General features: G+C 36.9%; 1 protein-coding gene across 5 annotated transcripts in view; it reads right to left on the minus strand.

Moving 5' to 3' along the window:
* The window catches only part of ATP8A1 (ATPase phospholipid transporting 8A1), a 130161-nt gene that overhangs the window by 74044 nt on the left and 33313 nt on the right, over positions 1-22804 (minus strand). For 3 of the 5 annotated variants that reach the window (XM_074822426.1, XM_074822427.1, XM_074822430.1), the window contains 8 exons: positions 22454-22581; positions 13496-13607; positions 12445-12610; positions 9874-10001; positions 8082-8159; positions 5556-5644; positions 3509-3553; positions 864-936 (listed from right to left, as the gene is read on the minus strand). In XM_074822426.1, coding sequence (XP_074678527.1) covers positions 864-936; positions 3509-3553; positions 5556-5644; positions 8082-8159; positions 9874-10001; positions 12445-12610; positions 13496-13607; positions 22454-22581 — 819 coding nt within the window. The remainder of the gene's footprint in view (positions 1-863; positions 937-3508; positions 3554-5555; positions 5645-8081; positions 8160-9873; positions 10002-12444; positions 12611-13495; positions 13608-22453; positions 22582-22804) is intronic. The other 2 variants (XM_074822428.1, XM_074822429.1) reach the window with 1 other exon arrangement.

The raw sequence follows: 22804 nt of genomic DNA on the forward strand, positions 1-22804 counted from the left end.
TATGTTAATAGCACTGAAAATGACCTGTGCAGGTAAGTAGAAGAGCCCTCTCTGCTTTAGATACACTTGAGAGTTGCACTCAGATGTCTAGCATTTAAGACTGTGCCATCTGTAAGAACATAATGCTTCACTGTCTGACAGTTACCCTGAAATTATCCTCCCAGGAAGACAAAATTTAAGGAAAGAAAATAGTAGTTTATTTGCACTCTTCAAAAAGAGAATAAAGTTACACTATTTAAGGTACGTGTTCTTGGTTATGACTAAGCAAAATCATCTCTTGTATAAATAATGAACAGAAAGTGGTAATTTCTTAGTCAAATCATAAACTAAGCTATTAACTTTCTGGGAAATGTATTGTCTCTCTGGGGCAAATACCAGACTCTAGAACGCCTGTTTCATTTCATTATGTGAACTGATAATCTAACCTCATGAGAGCATATACACAAAACCAATGTACATGGTTAACTCCTGACTCTTGTCTAAGCCTGGGCACAGAAATACTAAGTCACATCAGGATAGTAAGTTAATCTGACTGATCCTGAAAGCTTTGATGGATGTCATGACATCATCTGGACAGCATAATTAATGTTAAAACACCCACAGAATGAAGAATGTAAGACTACTGTATTTCAGATTCATAACATCTGAATTATACCATAAAAAAAAAAAGAAAAAAGAAAAAAAGAAAGGCTGGATCTAATTAACAAGTTTCAGCAACAATTATAAAAGTATTCATGAGGTCATGCTGATTTTGTGTAAATATGTAATTTATTTATTTTCCTTCAAAGGACATAATCTTTTGACTTACTGAAAGCAATTGTTTGATTTCATAAAACAATGGTAATTGTTTTTATATAACTTACATGATTGTTTTGAAGATTCTCCAGTAATGATGAGTCGCTAAATGTTTTTTCTTCTCCATTTTGTGAACCCTGCCTAGAAATAATTAAGTAGAAAGAAATCATCGTTAGCATATTCTTAACCATTCATACACAAATCAAACACGCTACTGTGCTAAGGTCAAACACAAATTTTGGTTTGTAGCTGTTACAACAAAGGCTGAAATCACATACTGGGAGAAAATGAAGTGAAAAGATACTTGTTTCACATCTCCAAAGTTTATCTAATTTTAAGAAACCTTGATTTATATAAACACACTTAAATTCAAGGAAGTTTCTCTGCTGACTTCAGGTAATACAGGATGAAGTAAAAATAAATCTACAATGTAAGACTATGGCTTCTTGCCTTTCGATCTCTAGAATGAGATTACTGAAGAGACTCAGAACAAGATATGCCTGAAGAGACCACATTTCTTGAGAAATTAGCAGTTTTGGAATAGGTTTGCAAATGTTTGCAGAAAAGAAAGTCTGGTATCTGAAAGGGGTAAGCAAACTGACTTCAGACATCAGGGAAGTCTTCATAGAGAGGGTTTGTTTTCTATCATGACCAGAAAGGAATCTAGTAAACTGATGGATAAAAAAGACACAGCAACAATGGTGAAGCAGGAAGGGACTGAACAGATGTAAGGTGGAGATGGTTCTGGAGAAATAAAGTAATACATTAACATCTCTCAAATTGCACAAGTCTTCTGGCTGAAGCTGAAAGCTCAAAAATGTAGATATTTCTGGGAAGACTTGTTAACTGCAGATGACTTGAGTATTAAGACAATATACTTGAGTTTGAATCTCAGTGAAACAAAACAGTGCTGAAAAGTGAACCAGGTTGGAGGAAAGCATTCTTTTTTCATTTACTTTGGATCTTGCCTGGGCTCACATAATCTTAGAAGAGAGTGAACACATTCGGTGATTTAAGTTGAAGGATAAGCCATATACATCAAAGTCAGTCTAAAGATTCTCTATGAAAGCCAAAAGCAAGCTGTTTTAGTCCTGCACTACTATGAAGGAATATAAAATGGCAGTACCTCCCCTATATAACCACTTAAGGACTACTTTTTAAAAAAAACCAATATTAAAGTGAGAAATTCAAAGCATCCTCATTCACCAAGCTGGTTTTTTAAAATACAAATAGAACTTGAAGTGCCAAATGTTAACAACTTCAGATACTTTTGTTTAGAGTCTAAAGTTTAAGCTTTGTTTGCTTAAAGCTTTCTGACAGAAAGAAAGATTTTTTCCAGATTCTGAGTGCTAAAAAAAATAAAAATCTTTGCAGGTGTATGCTGTGTCAAACTGGAAAACAATTCTTTCTAAAAAAAAAAAAAAAAGAAAAAAAGAAGAGAGATTTAAAATATTCAGTACATTACTGTCAAACAGATTCTATTAACTACAATAGATTTGCATACAAAAAATTTTCATCTTAAGTATCTTATTTCATAAGTATTTACAAGATGTTCATCACTTATAAAAGGGAAGTTTTGGTTTTTTTAAACTACTGTTCATGCATCAGTTTATCAATTTCAGATGTGCTTATAAAGATTTTGATGTGTATTAGTCAAAACCAGTGTTATTTCATAAATATCTTATGAGGAAGCATGCTTAGTTTCATGTAAGCATTGCATTATTCTGATGAAATCACTCAGTAGTGTGCAGTTAAGCAAGCACACTCATACATCTTTGTAAGAAGCATCTTACTACTACATCAAATGAGGATATTCAGATCAGGTAAAATTTTGGGGTATGCTTGTGTGCCACTTTTTATGTGTATGTGGGGGGATTTTTCAGTTGGTTTTTTTAATATCAAGAAAGAATGATTAATTGTAATCTAGCAAAACAAGTTTTTTTTCCTTCAAACTTTTTAAACATGACAACACTACAGTTTTGTGTGACATATCTTGCTGTGACTGTCAACAAACACAACAGTGATAATTCAAAGACTGTAAATGACATTTTTTTTTCCCAATCTATCTGAATGTATTTTGAGCAGTATTGAAAATATTTAGTTTAAGAAAGTATGATGAAGAAGTACAAGGCATCATGCAGGTGGCAGCAGAAAGGAAGACAGGACTTAGTCTCTCCTGAGGTACCTGTTAACAGATTAATGTTGGCCCCAATTGTATTTAGGTGCTTTAATCTCAGTTTCAGTTAAGAACTAGGTAGTGCTAATACTCTAGCTGTAGGAAGTAAAATATTAACAATAACTTATTACATATTTTTCACTCTCAAATATGGACCTTTTTTTCAAACATGCTAAAGATTATTACTAACCTATTACTAAGTAACAGTAGAAAAGTGTGATCAAAGTTACCATAATACCAACTACCTTAACAAAGGACAAAACTGAATTCTGAATTGTACAGAATTGTCAGTAGAATAATTGCACTTTACTTCAGTGACCCTATTAGCAATTCTATTCCAGAGTACACAAGCTAATGCTGTAGAATACTGATGGCACAAATTTGTGTAAGAGTCTGTCAGTCTGCATGAATTTGAAGCTAAAACAACTTTTGAGTAAAATATCTCACATTTAGCTCTTGTTTCTAAAAGTCTTGCTCACTGGTTTTGAGCTTGAATCTTCAACAAACACCACATACTAAATGATTTTTAGAGCTTACCAATCATCTGAAGAAACACTATAATCCTCAGGCTCAGGGCAATGGCTGCACAAGAAGTAAGGGAAGAATAGAAACAGGGAGAGGAAAAAGAATCATACAGGCTAAAAAATTGGATCATGTATAAAAAAAGTTAGTTAATGAAATTAAATTATTAGAAAAAGTCTTAAAGGTATCTCAACCGAGTATTTTGCTAGTGCTTAGATAACAATAAAATATTGCAAAAGTATGTTTCCCTTGAGGCTTCATAAACTATAAATAATAATTGTTTTCAACTGAAAGCTTGTCTACTTACTAACTTGTACTAGTAGATACAAAGGCGTTTGCCCTCTTTATAAATCTTGCTTTGTATTTCAGTATATATACATTGTTATAGTTTCTCATTAAACAAAAGGTGTTTTTTTAATTATCTGAAGCCATGCTAGTGCAGCTTGTCTGGCTGAATTCACAAAATGCTGAAAGCTAGCCATAGAACACACAGAACTCTGCCCTGCAATGACACAGGTCTGAATATATCACAATTTATAACACAAAGAGGCATGGGAGACGGAACAGTCACTTTTACCCTCTTCTGTGTTCCCAACTTCTTATTTGCATCAATACAGAAAGGCAGAGTGATTCTGTTCTCTGAGCAGCTATAAGAGATGCTGGTATAGCTATTCACTGTAAAGAGAAACTCTGCTTTCTAAACAGTGATGCTAATCAGAAAAACAGTCTATGTCTTTTCAAAATGGGGTGGATGGGAGCTGGAAAGTATAGAAAGAAAAAATCAGATAATTTTTTCTGAAAAATACATTCACACCTAGGTTTCGTAAAGGAGTAATTTTAGAATTTGTGCTATACCAACTTCACATGAAGATATATAATGAACTGAATATCAAATACTGTTTTTAAGTACCATTATCATTAATGAATTTTTGTAATCTTAAAAACTGGTGTACAAAGAATTTGAAAATAGACAGCTCAGAGCAGTTTCTCTGTAGTCATAAAATTAGCTCATGTGGTGGAAATTGAGCCCTAGATATACACATACACACACTTTTATATACATATTTGAAATATCAGGGTTAGAACTGTATTTTACTACAACTGTTAGTTAAGAAAATCATCAGTATGGTTAACGCATTAAGGATCCAAGTTATTTCAAAACAGAAAGCCTAGATTAGACTCCTGAAAATTAGGATTTTCAAAGGGATCCAAATGATAAAGCCACAAAAACCAAATCACCATCTTTAGCACAAGCTCAACACTTAATTTCATAACCTCTGCTTGATCTCTGCCCAGCTCTAGAGGTTTCTAATTATCTGCTACTGAATGCTCTGAGATTGGCCCAGGTCCAGCATCTCACATACTGGTAAGCCACAATGGCATTTATAATGTAGGTACTTCTGCTCTATTTATTGTTCTAATGATGTTTTTTCATAGTAAACAGTCTTAGAAGTTTGGGGTTTTTACAAACTCTGTTGAAGGAGTTGGCTGCAACTGTTAACAAAGAAATAGTAAAATGCTTTGCTTGCCTTTATTTGGAAAGATTTCTTAATAGCAACATTGATATTTGGAGTTATGTCACTATAACAGTATTCACAAAAGCCACTTGAATGGTGGCTACAGTACTGTAGTTCATGCTGCAGTACTGCAATTCAAATTCTTGTTCATCCTGCATATTATTTAGTGCAAGAGCATATGCCTTCATAAAATATGAAGCATGGACAATGATACAAGCTTTTGCAAGAATGAGGGAAGTCTTCTTTTTTTGTAACAACATTAAACAGACTGAGCAATAGAAAAAACATGCATACTGAAGTTGTGTTACAGCAATAAGCCTTTGGTATTTAAGCTTTATTTTTGTTCCTGCTTGCAAAAAGAGATGTCATGACTGAAGTGATGATACGTCTCATAAGTAACACTTCATGGTCACAAACTGACTTCTAGTTGTAGATATTGCCATGCATAAGTTTAGTTTAACTGTAGTAATAATGCATGGGTAAATATGCACAGGCAGAGGAAAAGAAAGGCACACAGATAAAGAACAGTATATAAAAATACCTACCCATAAGCAACTCCTGCTACAGTACACTTCTTAAATTGCATGACATTGCATGTCAGGGTACCCGTTTTGTCAGAAAATATGTATTTGACCTAAATGAATGATAAAATTATATATTAACATTCAGCAGTTATTTACATATCTAGTACAATTCATGACTATGAACACACTAAATATTTTTACCAGTTCTGCAATCTTCGTATTTTATAGAAAAAAAAATACAACAGATAAACATGGCAGATGCAGAGCCTCGACACTCATTTCCAAACATAGCAATCAACTGAGATGTCGGGAATCTTAAGCTTGCTTCAGTGCATGGTGGTATACTTAACTATCCCTCACTCTGTGTATTGTTGAAATGCAAAACTAGTGAAAACCAATGGCTTTGCTAGTAAAATATTCTGTTTCTGACAGAAAGGAACACAGTAAAAGAAAAGTATCTATATGTATTTCTAAACCCCTCTTTTGACATAGAAATATCTTAAAGACAAAACATTAGTAAAAAACGAACAGTTCAGAAGTCCCAAGTTGCAGGAATCGAAGAAATATGTTCCTTTCTACCTATGCCAGGTCTCCTATTTCCCTAACAGCATAAACCCTTCCTCTCAGAAACTACTAAAGTATTTTAAAAACTGAAGCTGAAATACATGTATCTGTGATATATTTAAATTTAGTTCAAATCAAATCTTAAGAAAAAAGTTAATATATGAAGAAACGAAGTGGTCTGTGATGAAACAACAACTCTATTAGGCAAAGGTGAACTTCAACTTAATTAAAATTTATTTCTCATTAAAAAAACCACAGTGGTTTTAATTAGGAATTAACTGCATTATACATAGCGCTAATAAGGCTATTCATTAGTACAATTTACTCAGCATCTCCTATTTAAAGATTCTATTTCTGAGGGATTATAACCTAGCCAAATCAGCAGTTAGAAGAAATCTTCCATGCCAGGTTTATGCTTCAAACTGCATATTGCAAAGCAGGAACTGCAGCTAAGAAAACTCAAATCTTTTCTTCCAACACCAATTTTTTCCCTTTCTTAAAACCTGAAGATCTCTTGGGGGAAATCTCTTCATTATGTGCAGTCCTCACGTACTTCAGAGAAGACAGTTGCTCTTTTTATTAGCAGAGTCTCCTTTGGTCTCCCTACAAAAATCTGCTCAAATTAAAAATCTGTCAAAAAAGTGAAAGTGGAGATCCCAAGAAGTCTGACTAGATCTTGGTGGTGAAGGTGACTTTGATGAGAAACTTAAGAAATGAAAACAAGAAATGTCAAAGTCAAAAAGAAAATGTGTCTGGGAATGTAAATAACAAACTAACTGCAGAGAGAGAGAAAAATAGATAGATTGTGTAAAATGAAACAAATGGAAAGCTAAAATTCAACAGTCTCTTCCCCACTAGAGGAGCTTGTACTCCCCTTTAAGGCCTGGAAGAGAATGAAATTTTCTGCTATCTGCATGTACTTCCTAAACCCAGTAGGCAAAAGTCCTGTCTTCCTCTATATAGACCAATGTTAGACCATGTTAACCTGCAACTACTGTTCTCCCAAAAGGCAGGTCTCTGAAGTATTAGTCCCTAAGACTTATTTGCTACGTGGGTAAAATTATGTTATTATTTATTGTACTTGGAAAGCTAAAAACAACTTTTACATTCCCATACAATAAACTAAAGAATTATGAAAACTTCTAGGTTAGGAAATGCAAGAATATGTATTCTTGTGTGTAAAATACAGTTCAATTAAATGAGCACATGCTGTTTTTTCCACAGGTCAGTTTACCATCACCAGTCAGTGTAATAGAAAGCACAATTTTTAGCATGTTTTTAAAGCAAGATGGCAAATCCAATGGGCTGAAACAGCAAATATAACATGTACTGCTTATGGAAGCATGCCCTGTACCTCAGACATACTTCTACAAAGTCATACTTCCATAAAATGAAGAACATAAAATGAGTGATCTCTTGTAAAAAGCCTAACTGATTTTGTAGTATTAAAGGAGAACTCTAAAGCAAAAGGAAGAATTAAACCCAAATTTCCAGGGCTTAATTCAGCCATGAGCCCCTGTTCCAATCTTCAGTGGCAAAAAAAGAGGTAATGTATACAACCATGATTCAGTCCTAGAGCATACCCACTGTCTCTTCTAAGCAAGGCAGAGTGTGTGAAAAAAAATGATATACTGCAGATGTACAGTATAATAAAGTATATACAGAGACTAAATTTTTGTGCCACAGAATTCCTCTGCTTTGGTAACTTTAATGATACTCTTCAACCTTCTGCAATTACCACATGCACACTAATACATAAAGCACTGTTTGTTCATTTAATACTGGTTTCAAAAATTTAACTCCCACATATTGCAAAGTGTTTTTAAAAAATCTGACAAAATGAAAAGAATAGAACTAAACAAAGACTAAGGCAAGAATATAAGTTTTTTGAAATGAATCATCACATTATTTTAATAATTTGGATTGTAAACCCACATGAATTAATTTCAATACACAGAGTTAGAACCAGTAATCTTTTTCTACCTGTCCAAGTTCTTCATTGAGATTAGAAGTACGAGCCATCGCAGCAGTGTCTGTAGGTTCATAGTGCATGTCTACATCCTACAGATAAAAAAAAGAGTATATATATTTAAAAATTAGTCTACCATAACTTATTACAAGAAATCTAGTACATAAATAGAAAAGATAAGTGTAGAAGAGCAGACCAAACATGAATACAACTTATTTACTTATGATTATTTCAACAGGGGAAGCCACAGATGCAATCAGAACACTTCCAAGAGTCCCCAGAAAAAAATTAGATTTCCTCTTTAAAACAAAAATCTGTATGATTCTTTGAGATTTTACTCCGATTATTTCCAGTTATCTGTATTATTGAAAAACTGTTGTACCCATGCATCTAAACCAGATTTAGCAACAAGCAGAAATACTACATTGTAACACTTAGAGAGGTCAGTCTTATCTGTTTGTATTTTATGCACAACCAGTCATTTCTAAATAGCAAGATAAATATGCCTTCAGATAAAAACATGAAGATTTTAAGAGTACATAATAAATGTACAGTACATTGTAAGTTGTGTGGTTTTGGTTTTGTAGGGGGTTGTTTGGTTTGGTTTTTTTTTTTTTTACTTGTTAAAAAAACCCCTCCCACCAGAGTTTATTTTTAAATACAGTAAAAGATGAAAACATTGTGAAGTATGGCAATGTAGTGCAACAGATTGCAGATGACCAACTTCTCTACACCAATATGATATGCACACAAAGATAGTGTTTAAGATAATAAATGTCCAGAGTCCAGATTAAGATAAATTAAAGATAACTAATCCCTCATGATGTGAGATGGGGGGGGGGGGGAACAGAAGTTAAAACTGTCTTTTGGATTTGTTGTATAAATAGTTGCCAATCTACACATTCAAAATGGGTGAGCCTTTGTTGAATATTTATTTTAGAACATAAATAAAGAACTTCATTGCATTCTCTTACCGGTCAACAACTTGTTCTATAGTACAAAAGCAATGAAGAATCAAAAGCAGCTGACTGTTCACGAAAAGATTTAACTTTTAAAGCATACACTTCACCTGCTACTTCACATACACTTTTATCTGTATCTGCATGACATCATATGTCACACACACAAATGTGTTTCACACATTTGATCAAGGAGTCAGATTAAAGTGTTCAGAATGGTATGATTAACTTACATTTGGAAAAAATGGAAAAACTGAAGGCATGCTATTAAAAGCACTTACGTGGCTTTAAGGGGAACACTTCACCCCCACCCCAAAGAGAGTAAAGCCTTCTTTTCTCCCATTAATTCATTAAGAAAAAAATTAAAGGATGCCAAAATGATCTGTATATATTTTGTTAGAGATAATACTAACAGCCACTGGCTTTTGTATAAAACCCCCCCATTAAACTATGGTGGTGGTAGGAAAATCAGCAAAATACCAAAAAAATCCAAAACGTGGGCTGTGCTTAGAAAGAAGAAATGAAACTGGACAAAACTCCACTGGACTGCAAAACACATTCTTTGGATCATTATGGATGAAATTGATACCTGAATAATAAGGTAGTGCAAAGCACATAAAAATATGATCCAAAAAAGCAATTTGATGCAGGTATAAAAGCACTAAATAAAACCATTTATTATTGCTGAAATCTGAGAAGGTAATAATAAACAAATAGCATTCTTAAGTACTTACATTAAGAAAAAGTTTGAAAAAAAATGTACACATAGACAAGCAATCAATCATTTCACTTACTTGTAAACCACTTGATTTTACAAGTCAATGCATATTGTGAAAATAATAGTTACCCAATTTATGAAATAAGCCTGGATAAATTTAACAACTTCAAGTGTAACCAACAAACTGATTGGAATAAGATTATTGAAGAGAATGATAAAAGTCAAGAAATTCAATCCGAAGTTGCTTGCTCCACCATCTGCCAAAAAACAAAGCAAACAAAAAAGAATTTAAGACCATACTTAAAAGTATGTATATACAGTGTATTCAGAATACTGCATTAACTGCTGATTTTTAAAATGTTCTGTGTGTAAGAAGAAACTTGAGAATTAATTACAATATCATTTGCGTATAAATATGACCTTCATAAGAGTTAAGGATCTCTATTATAAAGAGGAGTTCAAATTTAGAGATCTTTGCCATCTTCAATTTCTGAAAAGCAAACTCAGCAGTCATTCCCTCTTTTGCTACATTTTAACATCATGGTCTGGGAATATCTATATATAGCAACCAAATTCTAAACTAAATTTTAGAGTTTTATATTTTTAGAGGGGGAAATGTGGAGTGGAATGAATTTTTTCGCTATCCATCCTCACACTTTCCTAATCCCCCCCCCCCCACCACATGAAAAGAAGAGATGAAATTAGACAGTTTAATGAAAGTTCTAAAAGAACTGGAAATGTCAATATTAACATATGTAACAAGCAGTTTTATACTACTTTTTCCTTCTAAAGTTTTAGGTAACTCTAGTAGTAGCACCACAGAGAGCATGCAAATGGGAAAACAGCAATCTGCTCCCCAGTACAGCAAAAGGGTAAAAGATGTAGCCTGTCTGTCTGTATTCAAAGACCTCTTGAAGAAAAACAGTCTCAGACAGGTTTCTACTGCCTATGGAATGTGGATCTGGTTGTTATTCTAAAATCCAAGAGAGCAGGCTTTGGATACTTTTATTAATACCAATTTCAGCATCAAAGGAAGTACAAATCTAAAAGACCAGAGAGCTAACATTCACCATGACATTGATATTCTCAATAATGACTACCGAGATTAAATGGAATTTAAATAAAAGTCATTTATTGTTAACATTTAAATATTGTTAACATTACCACTTTTTTTTTAATTATCCACAAGCAACAGACTGTTTTAACTAAATGCTAACAGCATTCAAAAAGATGTGGCACTGCTGGGAACCTGTTTCACTACCACGTAGTAATTAAATAACTGAAGGGAAAGGGGAATAAATTGCTTCTTACATATTAAAAGTACCTGGTACAAGAACAACTATGAGCTGAAAGCAGATTTAAAGGGGATACCTTACAAAACCCAACACAATTTCATTTAATTGTGGGGCATACATCTGAAAATAAATTGACAAGGATAATCACTTGAAGAACACACAAAATATCAATGGGCACTATTTCATGTTTCTTTTTTCAGAAATAAAAACAAAAGCTTCTGAACTGCTTCACTACTGTGCTGACCACCATATTCTGAAAACTTTTACATTTCCCAGAGAAGAAAAAATAATGCACTGAAAAGAAGAATCAGATGAAAAATAACAAATGATGAAGCACATCTAATGCCATCCTTTTATATTACTGGAAATTGTCAATATTCCATTACTGATTTAACTTTTTTCCACCTCAAGATGGAAATATGAAACATAGGTTTCTTTCTTTAAAAAAAAAAAAAGTTTATTCCTCAGCATGAAAAAGAAGAGAAGCAAGGTTCTCAATAAACAAAAGTTCATCATAAATGCAGACAACTGTTTTGTTCAACAGAAGCTTTAGGAGAGTGCCTTCTAACCAGATTCTAAGACTTTTCTTTCAAAACTGACTGAACCACCTCTAAATCCCTATTTTGATGACGACATTCAGCAACTTTGCATTCAAGACTGTTATTTCAGGAAAAGAAAGCCTAATTCTGGTTCTACTGCCTAAGAAGGCTCTAGGCCTACCATAAGAAATTCCAAAAACGTGAATAACTGACCACCAAGTGTATTTACAAAAACTTTAAATCTAGTTCCTTCACTGAGGGTCAGGTTATGTCAATATGGTGCATGCTGCTGTGAAGGCTGACATAACATCACATTGCCTTACATCCACTGTGAGTACAGCTATTCAGTATGTTAGATGAGATCTTTTGTGCCTGTTCTACCTTTTTGAGGGGCAGTCTGCTAAGATCTGATGTTGGCAGCCAATAACTAGTTAGATCCCTGTATAGTAAAAATTATGAAGCCACAGCATCATTTCCTGGGATGTGGGAGCTTAAAAATGTAAAAAAAGTCACTGCAGTTTTAAATGTAATCCATCGGTAAGAGATGAAAACGGCTTTAGCCTGATGACTAGGAAGCTGAGTGTTTATGCCAGTGGAATGCTGATACAGATCTTGCTGAGCTGCAGAGATGTTGAGGCTGAAAGATGTAGAGGCAAACAACAAAGCTCCCCTTCCTGAATTTAGCAACACCTCAGATGGCACAGTAAGGTAAATTTTATACTTGCTGTGATATACCTAGCCTAAATTACTTTAGTCAACAACCAATAAAGACTGATAAAAACCACACTGTGTAAAGGATGGTAATCATCCTCCTTTCCAAACATGAAAGACAACTGAGCACTAAAAGATATTATTTTACATCTTACAATTTAGATCAAGATACCAGTCTCTCCCAGTATGCCTTCGATTCCATATAGCTGAACCAATAGAGCAAATCAAAGACATGGCAATAAGGATGCAGAACAGAATCAAAATCTGAATATTTGTAATTCGTTCCACATTAGACATTTTAAGAGGTGGACTTGTTGAATTCTGCAAAACACAAAAAACAACAGTGGCTATTAAATACTAGGAGGGGTACACACAGTTCTCACTTTTCAAATTACGTATTACTGCATACTTTTCTAAACGTCTCCCAAATATATCATCATCATAAATGGCATAACGGTTCACTCAAAAGAAAAAAGAGAAGCCTCTCATAAATCCATGAATTAGAGCTTTAGATTTGTTACATAAGCAGTTTAAACAATCACACAGAACACTTGTAACAGCAACAGCTAACAGTAAATTTTAAAAATGAATGTGCATACACCTTATCAGTGATATAGAAGACAATTGCCAAATCAAACTTTTTCAAATAATTGTTTTACAAATCAGAAAAGCAATAAATAAGATACATGCATGACCAATCTGAAAGAAATCTTTTTTCTCAACAAATGCATCTCCATTTTGATATTTCAAACAGCACTAGAAAAAGTAATTTCATAGACTGAGAATCGTTCTCTTCCCTCACCATTTTGCAAATAAAGTTTCACTTTGTTTTTTGAAAGAATGCTTACCTTTTTACTTGAAAGAAAGCTCCACAAGAGGACAGTTTTAGGAGCAGTCAAAAATAAAAAAAGATGAACAGGCAAACTATAATGATCCAATTTGCTAATAAAACAGTTTTCAAAACGCAAGTTACAAAATAGAATCAATGAATATGCTTACTAGTCGAAAAACTACTCTGAGGCTAAGTGACTAATAATAACAAGAAATTATTTTGATTGGTTTTACTTCATAAGAAAGATGCTCTATTACTGACATTTTAACTACTATATTGAATCTAGATATGTTTTCTGAAAGGATTTTCTGTGCTGCATAATGGCATAATAAGGTAACAAACCAGGTAATTTAGAGAAAACCCAAGTGACAAACCTGCATAAGTTTTGTGTCATGTCCCGTATAGACAACTATCCCATGAACCCACTGAGTATTTCTCAGCTGAGCTCCTCGTAGAAGAATCTGATCAGATCCCAATGGAACAGTACTAGAAGGAAGGAGTTTTATATTTTAGCATGAAAACAATCAATGTCAGTGAATAAATGTAATCAGCAGTTGTTAAAACTCATTAGCTAATTTCTCAAAATTTAGATGATCATTGTAATTGTATTGCTAGGAACCTAATTTTCAGAGTTAACTTTTTGGAAGCGTTGACAGAGAGAAGAGAAGACTTGACAGTTTAAAGCAAGTCCAAAAATCTAAGTTTGCAAAAATATTACTTACCACTTAATTTTGACTACGGACAGTAAAGATATGGTACTACTTACCAAGCATACTGAAATAAACAAAGGCTAAAAGATTTAAATGTGGTGTAACCACCAACTGCCACTCGCCGAGGCGATCAGCGCTGGTGCAGATACATCCTGCAGTGGAAGGGGGGATCACAGCATACAAGGGGAGGTTTCCTGAGCCAGGACAACCCAAGGGGAGCACAGAGACCTGCCAGGAGCTGGCAGCTCTCATGGGAGAGAGTGGCTGATGAGGTGTGGGTGGGGCCAGCAGTAATGGTGGCAGATTAAATACAGTGTAACTACCATTAATTGTCACTCGCTGAGGCCACCAGCTCTGGTGCAGGCCAAGGGCACTCATCTTACTTGACCCTCAAGGCAGAATGGTGCTTGAGAGCAAAGGTGGTGGCCGATGCCTCCACCCAGATGGAGCTGCTGAAGGGAGAGGCTGCAGTGCAGACCTCAGGCTGCAGGAAGTGCCCAGACCTTTCTCCTGGGGCAGAGCTGTCTGCAAAAGCTGTGCCCAAGTGGAGGATCTCCAGCAGCAGCGGCTGAGCTGCAGGAGGTGGTGAGAAGGCTGCGTAGCATCAGGGAAGATGGGAAGGAGTTAGCTGGTTCTAAGCGCCGCCTGCAGTGGACCCACAGCCCACAACTGACCAACCAGCCAAAGACTCCCCCACCAGCACACACAGAAGGGACGGGGGCCAAGAACACAGAAGAATGGAAGCTTGCAACGGCAGGGACCTGCAGGAGGAAGAGACATCCCCCGAAGCCTGAGGTGCCCTTGCAGAACTGCTGCACCACTCTGCAGCCTGAAGACAAAAGATCCATCACATCAGGAGAGAAAATGGAGGCAGCTCGGTCTGCCCCCCATATAACCACCAGTGTAACTAAGAAAAGGTGACAGGTGACAGTAGTAGGCAACTCTCTTCCGAAAGGTATGGAGGCATCCATCTGCCCACCTGAAGCACTCTCTAGAGAGGTGTGCTGCTTACCAGTGGCTTGTATCAGAGATGTCACTGAGAGACTACTGAGCCGTATACAATCCACTGAGTATTATCCACTGCTGTTGTTTCATGTGGGAACCAATGATATAGCCAGGAGCAATCTGAGAAGTATACAGAGCCCTGGGAGCAGCAGTAAGGAACTCTGGAGTGCAGGTAGTTTTTTTTCATCAGTCCTCTTGGTCAAAGGGAAGGGATTTGAAAGGACCAGTCAAACTTGGCAATCAACAATAGGTTACAGGACTGGTGCCACAGCCAAGGGTTCAGCTACTTAGACAATGGGACTTGCTTTGAGAAACCTGGTCTACTGGGGGCTGATGGGGTCTGGCAGAGAAGGGGAAGAGCATCTTCGGTCATAGGCTTGCCAAGCTGGTGAGGAGGGCTTTAAACTAAAGTTGTCGGGGGAGGAGAACTTCAGTCCATCCCACTCCTACCAGCTTGACACCAGTGCCAGCAATAGATGCCCAGAGCCTGGAGAGGGGTCACAGGTCAACAGGAGAGCACCTGAAGAGCAGCACAAAGGAATTCTAGCCAGTAAGTCACCTTCATTGCAGGCCCAACTTAAAGGCCACTGTGCAAACACACGTAGCATGGGGAATAACCAAGAGGAGCTGGAGATGTTCGCACACCTGCAGGACTATGATCTTACTGGCATCGTGGAGATCTGGTGAGATGGCTCCTATGACTGGAGTGTTGGAATGGAAGGATATAGGCTCTTTAGGAAGGATGGGCAGGGGAGACGAGGAGGGGGGTGTTGCCCTCTATGTTAGTGACCAGCTGGAGTGCATGAAGCTCTGCCTGGGGATGGATAAGGAGCCAACCAAGAACTTATGGGTCATGATTGAAGTGAAGGCAGGGACAGGTGACATTATAGTGGGGGTCTTCTACAGGCCACACAACCAGTAAGACCGAGCAGTTGAGGCCCTCTGGAGACAGATAAGAGCAGCCTCATGTTCACAAGCCCTGGTCCTCATGGGGGACTTCAATCATTCTGATAGCTGTTGGAGGAACAACACATCAGGGCATAAGCAATACAGGAGGTTCCTGGAATGTGTTGATAAATTCCTTCTCCAAGTGATAGAAGAGCCAATGAGGAGAGGTGCTATGCTGGACCTTGTTCTCACCAACAAGGAAGGGCTGGTGGGGAATGTGAAGCTCAAGGGGAGCCTTGGCTGCAGTGACCATAAAATGGCAGAGTTCAAGATCCTTAGGGCAGTGAGGAGGGTACACAGCAAGCTCGCTACCCTGGACTTCAGGAGAGGAGACTTTGGCCTCTTCAGGGATCTGCTTGGTAGAGTACCATGAATGCCCTGGAGGGAAGAGGGGTCCAAGAAAGTTTGTTAATATTCAAGGATCACCTCCTCCAAGCTCAGGAGCGATGCATCTCAACAAAGAGAAAGTCAGGCAAAAACGCCATGAAGCCTGCATGGATGAACAAGGAGCTCCTGGACAAGCTCAAACACAAAAAAGAAACCTACAGGGGGTGGAAGCAAGGACAGGTAGCCTGGGAGAAATACAGAGATACTATGCGACCAGCCATGGCTCAGGTTACAAAAGCCAAAGCCGTGATAGAATTAGATCTGGCCAGGGTTGTCAAAGGCAAAAAGAAAAGCTTCTATAGGTACATCAGTGATAAAAGGAAGACTAGGGAAAATGCGGACCCTCTCCAGGAGGAAAGCAGAGACCTGGTTACCTGGGATATGGAGAAGGCTGAGGTACTCAATGACTTTTTTGCCTCAGTCTTCACTGTCAAGTGCTCCAGCCACACCACACAAGATGCAGAAGGTAAAGGCAGGGACTGGGAGAATGAAGAACCGCCCACTATAGGAGAAGATCAGGTTCAAGACCATCTAAGGAACCTGAAGGTGCACAAGTCCATGGGACCGGATGAGATGCATCTGTGGGTCCTGAGAAAACTGGTGGGTGAAGTGGCTAAGCCACTATCCATCATATTTGAGAAGTCATGGCAGCCTGGTGAAGTTCCCACTGACTGGAAAAGGGAAAACATAACCGCCATTTTTGAAAAGGGAAAAAAAGAAGACCTGGGGAACTATAGGCCAGTCAGTCTCACCTCTGTGCCTGGCAAGACCCCAGAGTGGATCCTCCTGAAAACTATGCTAGAGGACATGGAAAATAAGGAGGTGACTGGTGACAGTCAACATGGCTTCACTAAGAGCAAATCATGCCTGACAAATTTGATGGCCTTCTATGATGGGGTTACAGCATTTGTGGATAAGGACAGAGCAACTGACGTCATCTACCTGGACTTGTGCAAAGTATGTGACACTGTCCCACACGACATCCTTGCCTCTAAATTGGAGAGACGTGGATTTGATGGGTGGACCGCTCGATGGATAAGGAATTGGGGGGATGGCTGCACTCAAGAGTTGTGGTCAACGGCTCAATGTCCAAGTGGAGACCAGTGACGAGCGGCATTCCTCACGGATTGGTATTAGGACCAGCGCTGTTTAACATCTTTGTTAGCAACATGGACTGTGGGATTGAGTGCACCCTCAGCAAGTTTGCCAATGACACCAAGCTGAGTTGTGTGGTCAACATGCTGGAGGGAAGGGATGTCATCCAGAGGGACCTTGACAGGCTTGAGAGGAGGGCCTGTGCAAACCTCATGAAGTTCAACGAGGCCAAGTGCAAGGTCCTGCACATGGGTTGGGGCAATCCCAAGCACAAACACAGGCTGGGTGATGAGTGGATTAAGAGCAACCCTGTGGAGGACTTGGCAGTACTAGTGGATGGAAAACTGACAATGAGCCAGCAATGTGTGCTCACAGCCCAGAAAGCCAACTGCATCCTGGGCTGCATCAAGAGAAGTGTGACCAGCAGGTTGAGGGAGGTGATTCTCCCACTTGACTCTGCTCTTGTGAGACCCCACCTGGTGTACTGTGTTCAGCTCTGGGGCCCCCAACATAAGAAGGACATGGACCTGCTTGAGCTGGTCCAGAGGAGGGCCACGAAGATGATCAGGGGGCTGGAGCACCTCCCTTATGAGGACAGGCTGAGAGAGTTGGGGTTGTTCAGCCTGGAGAAGAGAAGGCTCTGGGGAGACCCTATAGCGGCATTCCAGTACTTAAATGGGGCCTACAGGAAAGATGGGGAGGGGACAAGGGGTAACAGATTTAAACTGAAAGAAAGCAGCTTTATATGAGATTCAAGGAAGAAATTCATTACTGTGAGTGTGGTGAGACACTGGAAAAGGTTGCCCAGAGACATGGTATATGCCCCATCCCTGGTAGTGTTCAAGGTCAGGGTTTTGAGTGACCTGATCTAGTGGAAGGTGTCCCTGCCCATAACAAGGGGATTGGAACTAGATGGTACTTAAGGTCCCTTCCAACCCAAACCATTCTATGATTCTAATTTTCCTTTGATTTATGAAGTTTTTTTCTAAGTGTATGCTGAAACTCAACTACTCTTACAAAATTGATTTTCCAAAGCAATTTTCAACTGAAATAATTTTCTGACGTTTTAGCTTAATCCACTCTTCCAGTGAAATAAATATCCTTTATGAACATGATTAACTGTTTAAAATTCACAATATTTCCTGCACTTTCTTTAAATTCAAAAACCAAGTAAGTTTACTTGAGTTATTCTTTTGAAACTGCACTGAGTAAATAATCAACAAAATCACATAAGACATTGGAAACATATAACTGTCTTAAATTTAGACAGCTGACTTTATACATATACTGTAGTTCAGGTTTTTCTTAAAATATAAGAAGTTTTAGATAATTATTACTCTTTTCCTGGGACAAGCAATACCCTATTTTTGCACTTTTCTTTTTATAAATACCAGCTAGCAGTTCACACTTGTCAACAGTGCTCTAGTGGTTGTCATTCTTAACCTAAAACTATTATTTCAACAGTTGTTTGAAACCAACACATTACGAAGATCACAAATAAACTGCTTAATGACAGCAACTACATCTGTGATATATAAGCTATAAAGAGTCCGAGTAAGCCATGATATTTGGTAACATTTCTGGTAGCACAAAGAGCATAGTCAGTCTTAGTGAGTAAGCTTCAGGTAATAATTTTTTCTGGTTCACCATGTCCCCTTCTCTCCTCTCATATACAAGCTTTTAAGATTCAAAGACTGAAAGTAAAGAGGAAACAACACATTCTTCCTCCCCTAAAATTAACAGTGGCAATGTTAATTTGCAGAATCTAGAAAAAAAAATTGATCTGGAAAAATATTTGAGTGCTTTCCCATAAAACCCAAACAAATAACAAACGCCACTCTACTACAACTCAGTCCACTTACTTTCTAGGAAACTAGCATGGAACATACTGACTGTTCGAGGAATCATTCTCCCTACCAAGTAAGTATGTTTCAGCAACTGAAATGTTGAATGATACTGCCATGGAAAATAATTTCCAGGTGCAGGCACTTCATCAAAAGAAGGATTTGGAAAAAAAACCTGGAATATAAAAAATACTGAGATTTACTTGCTTTCTAAATCTGAACTGTACTGCTCTTGTATTTGAGATGTGTTCATATTGTGCAAAATTAAGAGATTAAATGTCCTTTCTAGTATGAAAGGAACTGCTGGGGTTTCAATTATACAAGAATCATTAAGAAGGACTTCTGTTGCCATCACAGATTGCTTCTGCAGTTACTTTTATTTATTTAGTTAGCTGCATTCCTGGATCGGAATCATTCTAAGATTTTTGGACCATCCATCAGCACAATACATAGATATTTCAGTTAAGGAATGGATTACATGTCATTCCAAGAATAATTAGATATTTTTAGTCTATTAACACTAACAAGTATGTCACAGAATATGGAAGGCATATACAGAGAAAGTTACTTTTAAGTTCCCCAAAGATAAATTGGAAACCTTTTCAACTGTGGACCTTCTCTGGAATGCCAAATGACTTTCTATTTCTTCTACTAACACAAGAGTCTCTAGGAAGGCAGAAGTCAAAAAACCTTCCACTCTTTATTGTTGTATTCCTTGAAGAGTCAAGTGAGTTCTAAGACTCTTCCTGCCACCTCCTGATCTTCCTCTTTGTTTTCCCCTCTTAAAAACTATGAAGAACATGCAGTAAAGTCTTTTCTATTGCAGCATCCATTGATTCTTTTTTCCATCAGGACACTGGCTCTCAAATGGATACCCTTCAAACAACTTGGGACAGAAATTTATCCTCAACGGTCTGTTATTGGGAAGACAATCAGTGGGAGCTATCTCCAGCAGAACTGGAGATGAAAACAAACAGCAAAAAACCAGGGACATAAAAAGCTCAGATCTGCCAGGTGTCATGCTGATCCTCAACATTGTGATCTTACCCCACTCTCTAATGAGGTGATGGTGCAATGAGACTTGACAGAGATCTCAAGTCTCTATTTCCTGGCCTCAGTCTTCTCAAAATTCTTCAATTCATCTGATTCTTCTTGTATGCTACATAACTAATGACTCCTCAGCAACGTATTTGGCTTGTATTCGGTAAGGGATTTTCTCAATAGGGAAATACCCTTTCAGCATACTTTTCTGCCAGGGCTGTCAAGAGTATATGAAAAGCTAATAATTTCTAAGACACGTTTGAAAGCTTACATATCAAATGTTTTTCGTAACAAGCATAATTACTCTTATCCAAATTTTCTTAAGAATGTCTTCAGGAAAACATTTATTTTAGGTCTGGATAACTGATATCTGCCCTTGTTTTCAACTTGCTCACCTCTTTTCTCTGAGCCATTGTCTAACCATAATTTCAAATTTATTCAGGCTAAAGAACTTTTCTCCTTTCTCTTCATGTCTTCATTGCCTTAGATGAAGTGACATGCTTCTATATATTCATGAGCATAACAAAGAGCTGCACACTTTGGAGATTAAGAGTTAACACATTCAAAAGCTGAAGATACCATGAAAACTTTTTGGCCTCTTTTAGTCCACAGATTTAGCCAAAAGGCAAAATAACTGTAGTGGAGTTCTACCTCCTTGAATACTGAGTATCCAAAAGAAAAAAAGAGAACTTTTGGGTTTTTTTGAGTTGCTCTCCCATGAAGGAAAAAAAACCAGACAAGACTGAAAAGGTCAACCAGATACAACATTTATGGCACTCCAATGAGTTATCTAAAGGGAAAGAAAAAATAAGAGGGAGATACATTTTCAGTATCCTCCACTGCTTTTGCAAAGATGTTAAAATGGTAGTGGATAAAGTGGAAATCACAACTGATGGATCTACATAATCTGTTAGGAAGGTCTTAAAGATCTGGATAAACAAATACTAGTTAGATGAACCTGTGCTACCTCTAATATGAACAGAAAGAGAATTCATCCCTCATTTTTTCAGGCTGGAAATAAGTTCGGGATCCAAAAAGTGTTACTTACCTGCAATTCTTTTTCACTGAAGGTAAGTATTATATTAGAGCCACACTTTCGAAACTATGCTACTGCACCAAAACTATATTCAAAATATTCCAAAACTGAATTTCTCAAATGACAAATTGCTTGACCAGCAGATGGCGTGCTCCTACACATTCTTGAGGCATAATACCCATTAGCATATTCAATGCTTCTTTTTTAAAATCAAATTTTTAAATTAAATAATTAGATTAAAAAGAAAAATATGTTTTTCTCTCTAGCCAGAGAGGAAGGATGAATGTGTGGATCTATTATAACTATTACCTTCAGAGAAGAATTACAGGTAAATGTTTTTCTCTTCTTAATGACAAGTATAGTGGAATTATAATAGATCCACACTCTTGCGACTGAAAACTCCTTGAATGCATCTGTAAGAAATCCGTAAATAAAGAATGGAATAAAAAAAATGTATTTAATAACTAATTAGTATATATATATATCAGTCTCAAACCACAAACATGAATAATATTGTATAAGGAGAAATAAATGCCTACCAAATAAAAAAGAAATCATGTAAATCTTTGGGAATGAAGGACTCAACAATTCTGGATCTAGTAATGAAATTTATACTCTTAATACAGCACATTTGGTTCAAACCCATAGAAAACTCCAAATATCAATATTTGGTAAGCACTTAAGTATTTTAAGAATTTTTGAAGCAGTTTTACAAGCGTGTATGTTGGAATTGCACTGAGGCTGTCTATTTTTACAGAAACATACTTTCAGTAAGCTAAGGTATTAAATGTCTTTCAGCTACCGAATTAGAAGAATTTGAGGTATATAGTGATGGATTCAGTTCCACCCCAGAGTTAGACAAAAAAGAACAACAATAAAGAAGACAGACAAGAAATTACTTCTGTTCACTTCTATAATAGAAACTTAACAGACAAGGAATGAGATGCTTAAGAAGTGAGTTACTAGTACATATTCTAAAACTATTAGAATTTGATTAGCACGCCCTTTATTATTAATAACTATTGCTTTATAAAAGTCAGCTAGTATAAAAACTCAAGTTGTAGACATTAGATGTACGGTTTTACCTCTGAAGTTTTTTTAAAGATTAAAGCCTAATAAAGAATATATCAGAAAAGATTTTTACCTCTCTATTCTTAATAGAATGAAGACTTTACTATCCATATTTTAACTTGAGTAGTTTAACAACACATAGCTATCTACTGTTAGATTGAATCTACTGAGACAATCTTCCTCGTATTTACATACCCATGCCCATCCAGTCTGATGTTTCCAACAAAGTCATAGAGATGTCGGTTTGGGCTCTCACATTCAATTCTGCCTGAAAGTCTCATCAGGTTTTCTATGTCCTTTATGTCTGATGTTAGTGGCAAACCCTGTAAACAAAATTAGTTTGTCATGACATCAAATATCACTTTCCAATATATAAATCTATGTATTATAAATCTGATAAAAACCAGAAAACTAGTATCCCTTTGGGAACAAAACGAGACTGCTACACTTAGCTGGCACACTGCTGGATGCTGCGACAGTGAAAAAGTCACCTTGGTATCTTTTCTCAAAGAAAAACCTTAAAATAAAGTGCAAAGTATAACTTAG

The sequence above is a fragment of the Strix aluco genome, chromosome 4, assembly GCF_031877795.1.
Source record: "Strix aluco isolate bStrAlu1 chromosome 4, bStrAlu1.hap1, whole genome shotgun sequence".
Lineage (NCBI taxonomy): Eukaryota > Metazoa > Chordata > Aves > Strigiformes > Strigidae > Strix > Strix aluco.